Below are 11757 nucleotides of genomic sequence, written 5' to 3'. Positions count from 1 at the left end.
GGGAGGAGGAGGGGGAGGGAGGAGGAAGAGGAGGGGGAGGGAGGAGGAGGGGGAGGGAGGAGGAAGAGGAGGGGGAGGGAGGAGGAGGGGGAGGGAGGAGGAAGAGGAGGGGGAGGGAGGAGGAGGGGGAGGGAGGAGGAAGAGGAGGGGGAGGGAGGAGGAGGGGGAGGGAGGAGGAAGAGGAGGGGGAGGGAGGAGGAGGGGGAGGGAGGAGGAGGGGGAAGGAGAGAGAAGGAGGAGGAGGAGGGGGAGGGAGGAGGAGGAGGGGGAGGGAGGGAGAAGGAGGAGGAGGGGGAGGGAGGGAGGGGGAGGAGGAGGAAGGGGAAAATCACAGGAACGACAGGAAGGAGGACTTTGGTCCTGAAGGAAGGCCCCAGGTGCGGAGGATGACGCCCAGGCCCCCTGCTTGCTGAGACACCCCCCTCCCCGCCCCCACTCAGGTGCACCGTCGCAGACACTCGGCGGTTGAGCGGTGTCGGGACTGATTACCGCCCTTGTCTGTGGGTGTTTGGGGGAGGAACGAGGCAGGACGAGGTCGCTCTGTCAGCACTACTATTTCTGAAATCTTTGGGCCGCGACCACCCCAGGGAGGAGGCGCTGCCTTCAGGCCGACCCCGACAGCGCTCCGTGGCTGTCCCCGCTCTCTCAGCCCTGGGACTGCTCGCCCTGCGCGGGGGCGGCGGTCCCACCCAACAGCAGAGGGAGGGGTCCCTTGTGAAACATTGTCGTGCGCCTTCAAGCTCTTCCTCCTTCACAGTCTGCCCCTCCGACGTGTAAGGGTGCAAACAAGGGCCGTGTGAGCAGCGCGCGTGCAAACGGGAAACATTCATGTGCCGGTGCTTGGCTAGAACCCAGAGCCTCCTCTCTGAAACCTGCCGGCTTCCTGGAGGAGACGGTGCATCTTTGGTTCTGAACAACTGGGGGGTGGGGGACAGAGAGGAGAGAAAAAGAGGAAAAGGTCCCGGAGATTGTAACGTGTCTCTAAGGGCACTTTTTCCCAGTGAGGAGAATTCAAAGGCTGTTATTTGAGAACCAGGACACAAAACGATAGGAAGTGCCCCAATGTGCAAACCAATATTAGATACGCACGGAGAGGAAGTGGTGCATGAGCCTGGATAGCTCAGCTGGCAGAGCATCAGACTTTTAATCTGAGGGTCCAGGGTTCAAGTCCCTGTTCAGGCGTATCACTCTCGTTTTGCTCTGAGCACCCAAAGGGTGTAAGAGAGAAGGGTTCCGCTTGCACATTGACTGGAACTTTGTCTACTCTTTGATTTGTAGGCGCCACCTCTATGGAGATTGCTGGCCTGGAGATTCACACTTTTATGGGGTTTTTAGAGAAGAGTCGTCAGGTGACTGGAAAGAAGAGCAACCAAAACTTCTGAACTCTAAAAACAATAAAAAAAAATTGACACAAAAATAATTTGAATGACAGTGGCAATTTCATCAGAAACCATAGAGGCCAGAAAGAGTGGCATATATTTTTTTTTAATTTTGGAGACAAAGTATGCAACAGAGTGTGCAAGCAGGGGAGGGTCAGAGAGAGAGGAGAGAGAGAATCTCCAGCAGGCTCCCCGCTCAGTGCAGATCCTGATGTGGGGCTTGATCCCACAACCCTGGGATCATGACCTGAGCTGAAAAAAAGAGTTGGACACACTCAACCGACAAGCCACAGGCATCCCAAGATGGCACTTTTTCAAGCGCTGAAAGAAAAGGACTGTCAAACCAAAATACTATATCCAGAGAAAATATCCTTCAAGAATGAAGGGGAAACAAGATACTCCAGATCAAGGAAAACTAAGATAATTGCTCGCAGCAGAACTACCCTAAAACTGGCTCCAGTAAGTTCTCCAAACAGACAGAAAATGATACAGAAAGCAATGTTGGGCATCAGGAAGGAAGAAAATACATTGTAAGCAAGAAACATGGCAAATATAGTAAATTTTCATCCTCTGGAGCTTTCTAAGTTAGTGTTTGACAGTTTGAAGGAAAAGGTATAACATTGTCCGACATGGTTCTAATGTATGTAAAAGAAATTGCTAAGACAAGTACATTACAAATGAGGAAGGGTAGAGTGACAAGAAGGGAGGTAAGGTTACTACAGTTCAGACAAAATGGTGACACGAGGATACCGTGGGAAGGCAAATCCACATGATGTAAGTCCTGGAGCAGCTGCTGAGAATCTATGCGAAGGGAGACCGTCCAAAAAGCTACACATAGAGGAATATGGAATCCGAAAGATGTACAAGTAGTCCATAAAACAAACAAAAAAAGGAACAAAAAGCGAAAATCGCAGAACCAAGCAGAAGCAAAAAAATAAAATGCCAGACTTAAGCCCTAATGTATCAATAATTGCATTAGATATAAATAGTCTAAGTACACCAATCAAAATACAGATATTAAGAGGGTGGATTAGAAAACATGACCCTGCTGTCTGCAGGAAGCTCAGGACAAATATAAATACAGAGGCAGGCTGAAATTACGAGGGGAAAACAGATATGTCATGAGGGACAGCCGGAGTACCTATGTCATCAGTAAAGTAAGCCTCAGGACAAAGATCATTAACAGAGACGAAAAAGGACATGATATAATGGTAAAAATTGTACATTTACCAAGATGGCAGTCATCCCTGATACGCACGCACCAAACCACAGAGCTGTGAAATATGCGAAGAAAAAACTAAGAACTGCTAGAATTGAAAAGAAAAATAGAGGGGCGCCTGCATGGCTCAGTCTGTTGAGCTTCCGACTTCTGCTCAGGTCATGATCTAATGGTCTGTGAGTTCGAGCCCCGCGTCGGGCTCTGTGCTGACAGCTCAGAGCCTGGCGCCTGCTTCAGATTCTGTGTCTCCCTCTCTTTCTGCTCTTCCCCTGTTCATGCCCTGTCTCTCTCAATAAACATTAAAATTTTTTTTAAAAAAAGAAAAGAAAAATAGACAAATCCACAATTATACTTGAAAACTTCAAAACCTCTCTCAGAATAATTGATACAACTGAACAGGAAATGATCAAGCATAAAGAAGAACGCAAAAATACTATTGGCCAACAGAATCCAGTTTTCTTTTTTCTCATTGTTTTAAATGTTTATTTATTTATTTATTTTTAAAATATAATATATATATTTATAATTCCAGGCCCTCAAAAGCAATCATGGTAGTTAAGAACAGAGTTTTGAGTCATTATGATAGAGACCAACTTGAAACATCTCTCGTGAGATGAAATTGGAAAAGTGGCATTAGAACCCCAGAGTTACTTGAAAATCACCTTTCGAATGTTCTTCCAAAGCGCAGGAATCAGGTTAGCATCATCATCCAGCTGGGCGACGTGGCCATGGCGTCCAGGGGTGCGGGGGGGGGGGGCAGCTGGGGCGAAACCTGGCTCCTTCCGTGCAGGTCAGTTCCAGGACCACACGACAACTGAGACCACCCGCCCCACCCCTCACCCCACCCGACAGTCCTCCCAGCCTGCAGTTTACTAGAATTCCATCCATTTGAACACTTGAACGTCACTGAAAAATAAATCAATACAATTTGGTTTAAATGTCAGTTTCTTCAAGAACCTGATGTTTCAGTTACAAATAATTGAAGCTCCTTTTTAAAAAGAAAATTCGACTCCCTCGAAATCAACTACTTCATGTGAAGGAAGAAGGCATTGTTACAATGTCGCAGAACCGTCCTCAGACTCTGATGGGTCCAGCTGAGCGCCTAGCTGGCAAACGTCTTGCCCGCGTCTTCCTTCCCCTTGTACGTCCTCTTGCCGTGCGTGAACGGGATGTACCGGTACTTTATCATGTGCTTAATTTGCCTCTTCATGGTGATACAGAAAAGCATGATGAAGTACATCACCAGGATGGGCCAGAACACCGGGACATTGAAAGCCTCAAAGAAGGTACAGGCCATGGCCACGAGGATGCCCTTGGTCGCCACATGCCAAAACTTAAACCCGGGAAGCCTTCGAATAAAGGGCCGGAACTCCTCATTCTGTTTGGTTGGTAACGAGGGGCCGTCATCTGAGTCTTCCATCAAGGAAGGATTCACTTTCGGAGAAAGAAAAGCTATGAAAAGGTTGAGGTGGTAGATCCCCAAGGCATAGGTCACGATGTACCAGCCCTGCAGCAGGTAGACGCGAATCATGTACACGAAGCTCAGGCCCAGCCTCACCACCCATCGCACGGCCGTGTAAGGCGTGGACTTGTCTAGCCAGGACTGATAGATCTGCCCGAGTCTTGTGAAGAATCTGCACACCACAGAAGGTTTCCCATGGACAGAATCTCCCATGCTGTCACCTTCAGACATCCTGTACCTCGCCGCTCCCTGCGGTGGAGCGCGGTCTCCGAGGGCCGCGGGAAGGAGGACGCGGGCAGGCGGCCGCGCAGGCGCTTCGCACGGTCCCAAATGTTTATTTTTAAGAGACAGAGCGTGAGTGGGGGAGGAGCAGAGAGAGAGGGAGACACAGAATCCAAAGCAGGCTCTGGTTCCGAGCTGTCAGCACAGAAACCAATGCAGGGCTTGAACCCAGGAACTGTGAGATCAGGACCTGAGCCGAAGTCAGACACACAATCAACTGAGCCACCCAGGCACTCCCAAAACCCAGTTTTCTTATCCAGTTTTATCGAGATGTACGTGACATAGAGCACTGTATACGTTTAACACATACAGCGTAACAACTTGAGTTACATGTATTGTGAAATGATTATCGCAATGACTTTAGTTAACATTCATCATGTCATAGATACAAAAAAAAAAAGAAAATATGTGTTTCTCTTTGTGATAAGAACTGTGATAAGAATATATATATATATTATTTGAGGGGGGAGGGGCAGGAGAGAGAGAGAATCTTAAGCAGGCTCCATGCTCAGTGCAGAGCCTGACAACGGGCTCCGCCCCACGACCCCGGGATCATGACCTGAGCTGAAATCAAGAGTTGGAGGCTCAGCTTACTGAGCATATTTGTAAAAATACTATTGAGTCTATTTTGAAAATGACAGAAACTGATTCGTCTGGCAGAAATTCCCTTATCTGACTTGCAGAGCTGGTAGAACAGGATGATAAGAAAGAAGGATGGACTTCACTGAGGAAGAATCTAGAAAAGTATCAAACACAAAGATCTTTGAGTTCTGACGTGTGAGTGTGTGTGCATGTGTGTAAAATGCTGGTGGTGGCAGGACAAGAAATGTACTGAGCTCTCTGGTCACATAAAAGCACAGTTAGGAAAGTCTCCAGAATTACTGAGTGATGTTTCTTTGCATTACACCAGGAAGAATCTGGATATTGGTTGGATTCACGATATTTATACTAAGGACGTGGGCTTTGTTTTTCCTGTTTGCCCCATGAGCACCATAGGAACTGTTTATTGAATATCTATTACAGTAGCTGGACTGTGTACGCACAGTGCTATTGGAACGCCCGTGTTTGTAGAGGTACTGGACAGTTTCTCAATGGAGAATCTTTTAAAGATCTAAACTTTGTGTTCGAGGCAAAGAACACACTCATGCCCTGTTATATGTAATTCAGGAAGCCTACAGGTAACAAGACTGTATTGCACATATGAAACTTACTACCAGTAGATCCTAAAAATCCTCATCTCAAGAAAAAAACTGTAACTATGTGTGGCGATGGATATAATAAGTAGACTTCCTGCGATGATCATTTTGCAGTGCATACAAATATCAGATCATTATGTTGTGCACCTGAAACTAATATAGTTTTATAGGTCAATTGTATATCAATTTAAAAAGAAATAAATGTGAAAGAATAGGTTTAAAGAATAGAGCTAAAGTGTCACCATTGTGCCACCATCATGGTAATGATTGATTACCATAGAAAATTTATCCACCTATTTTGAAACTGTGGGTAAAAGGAGGCACCTGGGTGGCTCAGTGGGTTCAGTGTCTGACTTCAGCTCAGGTCATGATCTCACAGCTCTCGGTTCAAGCCCTGTGTTGGGCTCTGTGCTGACAGCTCAGAGCCTGGAGCTGCTTCGGATTCTGTGTCTCCCTCTCTCTCTGCCTCTCTCCCGCTCATGCGCTGTCTCTTTCTTTCTCTCTCTCTCAAAAATAAGTAAATATTTTTTTAAAGTGATGGATAAAATTTTGGTGAGGAATGAAGTACTTGTTTGACCTCAAATGTTTCTGCCCATCTTACAACCTAACTGAAGGGAAACATTACATTTAGTTAACACCACTCATAAATGAAAAACGCTTATGTGATACACTGAGAACGAGCATCGTTTGTATTTTTGCCAAAGTGTGTAACCCGAACCCAATCATGAAGAAACACCAGATAAGCCCAAACTGAAGGGTCTACTGGCTTGAGTTCCTCAAAACCGCCAGCGTCAGGAAAGGAAGGGTTGAGAAGCCATCCCAGACTGAAGGACACAGAGAACAAGAAAGCCACCTGCTGGGCATGATCCTGAACCGGGTCCTAGACTGGGGAAAGTCGCTCAGAAGGACCTTTTTTTAATGATTGGTGGAATTCAAGTACAGCTGGGTGTTACGTCATAGTACGCTATTAATGCTAACATTTCAGAATTTTAACTATTAGAAATAAGACCTGACAATATGCAAGTTATTCTAAAATCAGAAAAAATAATAATTTGTGTGTTTCCATTTGGGGGGAAGAGAAAAAACAAATGTGGCAAAACGATTGAAGCGGAGAAATCCGGGTTCGGTGGCGGTCGCTCCTGGCACAGGAAGCCGTGTCTGTGTCTGCAAAGCACCGACCCACCGACCACGGAGGTCGCGAGCCGCGCTGCCCGCGGACCGCAGGGGGGTCACCGGCCGTCCAGCCGCCGTCGCGGGTCGGGTCCCGGGTTCGCGCCGTCGCGGGTCCCGCCCGGGTTCGGGTTCGGGTTCGTGTAGGGGGCGCGACTCCGAGGCGCGCGGAGGGCGAGACGGAGGGAGGGCGCCGGAGGGGGGCGGGGGGCGTCCCGGGCGGCCGCACCTGCTGCGGGAACCTGAGCCAAGGGCGCGCGCCCTTCCAGCCTCGCCCATAATGCGGTGCGACAGCCACTGGGTTTGTGGGGATCCCGGGTCCTGTGGGGTCGGGGGGTCGGGGACCCACACTGTTTAAAAGCCGCAGCTGATTCTGAAAACCAGAGGGTTGGTCAGGCCGAGGCCTGGAGACGCCGCCGCGGACTGAGGCCGGGCTGGCGGGGCGGGGAATGGGAGCTCGGCGCGGGAAGTAGGCGAGGGGGCCCCGGGGGCCCCGGGAGCGGGCGGGGCGGCCGGGGCCCCGGGAGCGGGCGGGGCGGGGGTGACAAAGGCGAGCGGAGGGTCGCGTGAGTGGGCGCGAGAGGCCGGGGGGGGGGGGGGGGAGATCGGTTCCCGGTCCCGAAGGGAGCTGAGCGCGCGTTTTCCCCGGACGGTCGCGGCGTCGCACCGGAGAGGAGGCGCGCGGCGGAGTCGGCGGGGTCAGTCGCCCGGTGTGGTCGGCGGGGTCGGTGGGGTCGGCGGGTCCGCGCAGTCGGTGCGGTGGGTGCGCGAGCGGGGTCCGCGGGGTCGGTGAGGTCGGCGGGGTCAGCGTTGTCGGTGGGGTCGGTGCGCCCGGCCGGGCCGGCGGGTCGGCCGGGTCTGATCCCTGCGCGGTGACGGCCCGAGAGGAGCTGCAGGTGGGAGCGGGGTCTGCCGGCGTCCGCCCGTCGGGCAGCGGGAGGAACGAGTGTTTCCTGGACGTTGAGTGTTGAGGTAGAAGCCGTGGCACGGACCCTAAGGCAGTAAGTGGTGCCAGGACGGAGGGCACCTTGTGTGAACAGGTGCAGGGTGTCGGCTGGGTCCAAGGGCCGACGGCTCGGGACTGTACGTGAGCGGTGACATCTGTCATGTAAGCAAGCCTCTGGAATCCAGGTGTCTGTCTCAGAATCTCAGTCCCGCTTCTGCAGGGGCCCCGGCGATGCCCGTGTCCGATTCTTGGGGGCACAGGGAGAGGGACCTGTCACGGCCCCCTCGTAATAGAAGCCCTTGTAAGAGTTAAGGGGGACAAGCAGAGACTTAGGCTTAGTGGACAAGGTACAGACGTGAGGGCAGCAGGGGGAGGGGGAGGCGCAGGATTTCTTCCATGGAGGGAGGAGTGGCCTGCGAGCCAACAAGTCTCGGCCCGCTGCACAAGCAGCCATACCGGAAGGAGATATTTTAATCACAATTCACTCATAGTATAGTTTTTTAGCAATTTGATCCCAGACGAGAGAACTGGCCAAATTACTTGGGACGGAGAGGACATTTTGGTGTTTGCCATAGGGCTAGAAGTCCTCCAAGTTTGGCTTTCTGAGACCCCCAAATAGTTTGATGGAACCCAGATAGTTTGATGGCATTTTGGTATATCAGGTCTCCCGGCGCCCATTGGAGCTCATCCACAGAAAACTCAGGGGCTGTGTGATGGGACCCACAAAGTCACCTAAATTATTGTCCGGGGGATTGGACCTGGAATCTGGAAGTCTGCTCAACAGCACCCTAATTCCACATGCCCTCTCCAGGTCCTTTCTCAGTAACACCCCACACTCCATGTGCTTAAATGCTAGAGAAAGCACTCAGAGTAAAGAGAATACATGGAATGACCACATTACCCCCCTCGAAAACGGCCTCCTGGAACAAGTAATTGGCCCCAGGGAGCACCACCAATCAGCAGCCAGGCAGACTCCAGGCAGTCCCCCTCCGGAGTGCCCGCTGTAGATTTTGTCACCGGAGAAGGGAATCTGGAAATAAGGACATCCCAGCCTGGTGGAAAGTTAGACTTAGAGACTGGAAACAAATTTAATTCCCTCCCAAAGACAAATGATCCACCAGGAAATAAGTCCACAGAGAGCAGCAGTTTTGAAACCATCCCACATCGAAATTCCTGAAAAGGTGCTGTTAGGGACTGAATTGTGTGTCCCCCCTCAACATCTCCAAATCCATATGTTGATGTCCTAACCTCACAGTGCGACTGTATCTGAAGATGAGTCTTTAGGGAGGTAATAAAGGTTCAGTGAGATAAGGGTGCCTCTCACAGGAAGAGGAAGAGACACAAGGCGTGTGCACACGAAGGAAAAGCCACGCGATGGGACAGCAAACAGAGGAGGCCGCTGTCTGCTGCCTCCTGAAAAAGGCTCACCAGAAACCATCCCTGCGGCACCTTGATCTTGGCCCCCAGAACTGTGAGAAAAGAAATTTCTGTTGCTCGAGTCTGTGGTATTCTGTTATGGTGACCCTAGCGACTAATGCAGGTGCCACCAGTGGGTCAGGAACTCCTAGGTGTTCCCTGGCCACACAGAGCAGAGGCGAAAGGACAGAGGAAGTGGCTGCCCTTCACCCGCAAAAGCGGCTGACACATCTGTGTTCTCGTCACCTTTGCATCTCTTTCCCATTGTGACGGAAAAGCCTTTCCTACTTCCTCACGTGAGGGCCTTCATTTGATGTTAACGGAGGTCTCCAGGCAATGTTTTGTTTCAAGATTTAAAACAACGGTGAAAACGGGGTGAGTGAAGAAATGTAGGGAAGCAGATATTATGGAATATCGATTGAGAATGCGTTGATCCACGTTTATTTCTTTCATGTTTGGAAAGCCCCTATTGAGGTCCCTGGCCACCCCCCCCCCCCCGCCCAGTCGTCCAGCATCCTTCGGCTCGCTCACCCCGGAGGGCTTGGGGTCCGCAAGTGCTGGGGGTCCTGTAGAGCAGCCAGAGGAGTAATGCTGCTCTCATTCTGCGTTTGGCCCAGAAAACAGAAAGAACCAAAGAAAATGTAGGTAGGGCGATGCTGTTTCTTCTCCGTTGTTGTATTTCCCTCTCTTTAATAATAGTACACGGTGGGAACCACGGTGAACTGCTACTTCGTGTGCGCGCTTTTGTTCGGGTTCAAGGGATGTTGTTAGGGTCCCGCCCCCCTGGGTGGTGTGGGGGCTCACAGCAAGAGATGAGGGAGAATTCAAGACAACCCATTAGGTTTTTCTCTCCATATGTGCAGGAATGGGACAAAAAGTTAGGAGTGCTAGATCAGTGTTTCTTGAAGAAGAAAAAAAAAAAAAAGCTACAGCTTGGAGGTGCCGGGGATCGAACCCGGGGCCTCATACATGCAAAGCATGCGCTCTACCACTGAGCTACACCCCCCTCCGGGAAAGCTCGTTGCTAACGGTTATCTGGAAGTAAGTTTTGTTTTCTGAGGCCCTTGATTCCTGCCTGTTGTGGTGGTTCAGTGTTAACGGGGCTCCCGGGGCTACTTTGAGCAGGAGACCTTCAGGAACCAAAGAGGGGCACTGATTCTTCAGAGTGTAGAACTTGAGTTGGAAAGGAAGACCCCGGAAACGTGTCCGGTGATAGCCAAGGAGTGTCTCCTGTGGCTTCAACACGTGTTTACAGTTTCCTTCTCCCATTCCTGCCAAGGAATTAATCAAGCCCCAGTTTTCAGCTCTTTTGCTTTCCTTCAGATATGTCTTACCCTGAGACACAAGGCTTTGGAAAGTCAGCATTTTCCGGCCTAAAATGGTTCATAATATTTCTTGTTTGCTCCATTGGAATATTAAGTATCAGATTTAATAGGGAAAAGGCATCACGACCCTAAAAGGAAACCCTAGAGTGATGCATTCAGCATTTCACTTAAAGGGTTGTTTCTCTTCAAACTTAGGAGGCCCTGACAATTGTCCAAAATCTCTTTTTCAAAAGGCATTCATTAGGCATGAAGAAAACAGCTTTGGGGATGGAGAGAAATGTTGGATTGTGAGAGTGAGACCAAACGTAAAGAGCCACAAGATTTAAGGGTCAAGGGAAAAATTATCTATTTATTTATAGGAAACATCATGCCATTATCAAACAGAAGAAGTGCAGAAAACAGGTTATAAAAATTCTTTTGGAGATGGAGGGAGGGGGGAGGATGGGAACATGAGGAACATGAGCTAGCTTTGCTCACATTAAATTCGAGATACATGCAGCGCACTTGTGAGGATGCTACACGGCCAACTCAGGATCACCTGGGCTTCAAGCCTTGGGTTTGTGAGTCACTGGGAGACCCAAGAATGAGAAGCCAGGTAAAGACCAAAGAGTGTGCTCATTAGCGTTCACTCCTGGACATTTCTTGAACCCTGGGACTTATCCTGGTTAAGACTGTGTTCTTTGAATTACATGAGAAGATGCTGAGAAAACCCATTTCCTGGTACCGGATTTCTAGTGGTTAAGTGTTTCCCATTCTGGTTTCCCCATATATGAGCTTTTGCCAATATTCCTAAAATGACAGTGAGTCCTTTCTGAAATTGGAGGAATAAGATTTGTCTGGCAGACTAGTTCTCTCACTTGGCTCATGGAACTTTTATTTCCTTTATTTTCTTTTATTTCCAGTATGGTTGATAATGCAGTGTTAAATTAGTTTCAGGGGTACAATATAGGGATATGGCAATTCTATGCATTACTCACTGCTCGTCAGGACAACTGTGCTCTTAATCCCCTTCACCTATTCTACCCGGCCCCACACCCACCTCCCCTCTGGTGACCGTCAAGTTCTTCTCTGTAGTTAAGAGTCTGTTTCTTGGTTTGTCTTTTCCCCCCACTTTGTTCATTTGTTTTGTTTTCTTATATTCCACACTTGAGTGAAATCATATGGTATTTGTCTCTCTCCAACTGAGTTTGCTGTGCAATTCCTGGGTCATAGGGTAGTTTTATTTTTGATTTTTTGAGGAGTCTCCATACTGTTTTCCGGAGCGGCTGCACCAGTTTGTGCAGTGCAAGAGGGCTCCTCTTTCTCCACATCCTCACCAACATCTGTTGTTGCCTGAGTTGTTAATGTGAGCCATTCTCATAG

General features: G+C 49.7%; 1 protein-coding gene and 2 non-coding genes across 3 annotated transcripts; 1 reads left to right on the top strand and 2 right to left on the bottom strand.

The window, feature by feature from the left end:
• Positions 1-1109: 1109 nt before the first annotated feature.
• TRNAK-UUU (transfer RNA lysine (anticodon UUU)) lies at positions 1110-1182 on the top strand. The gene has a single exon. It is a non-coding gene; the product is annotated as a tRNA-Lys (tRNA).
• A 2430-nt stretch (positions 1183-3612) lies between these two features.
• On the bottom strand, positions 3613-4381 carry LOC125939362 (protein RER1-like). The gene has a single exon (XM_049654798.1). The coding sequence runs from the start codon at positions 4289-4291 to the stop codon at positions 3701-3703; it is 591 nt and encodes a 196-aa protein (XP_049510755.1). The 5' UTR covers positions 4292-4381; the 3' UTR covers positions 3613-3700.
• Positions 4382-10004: 5623 nt separating this feature from the next.
• Positions 10005-10076, bottom strand: TRNAA-UGC (transfer RNA alanine (anticodon UGC)). Its single transcript has one exon. It is a non-coding gene; the product is annotated as a tRNA-Ala (tRNA).
• Positions 10077-11757: the final 1681 nt, after the last annotated feature.

Source organism: Panthera uncia (genome assembly GCF_023721935.1).
Source record: "Panthera uncia isolate 11264 chromosome B2 unlocalized genomic scaffold, Puncia_PCG_1.0 HiC_scaffold_25, whole genome shotgun sequence".
Lineage (NCBI taxonomy): Eukaryota > Metazoa > Chordata > Mammalia > Carnivora > Felidae > Panthera > Panthera uncia.
Note: the sequence above shows the minus strand (reverse complement) of the source record. Positions and strands in the feature narration are given on the sequence as shown.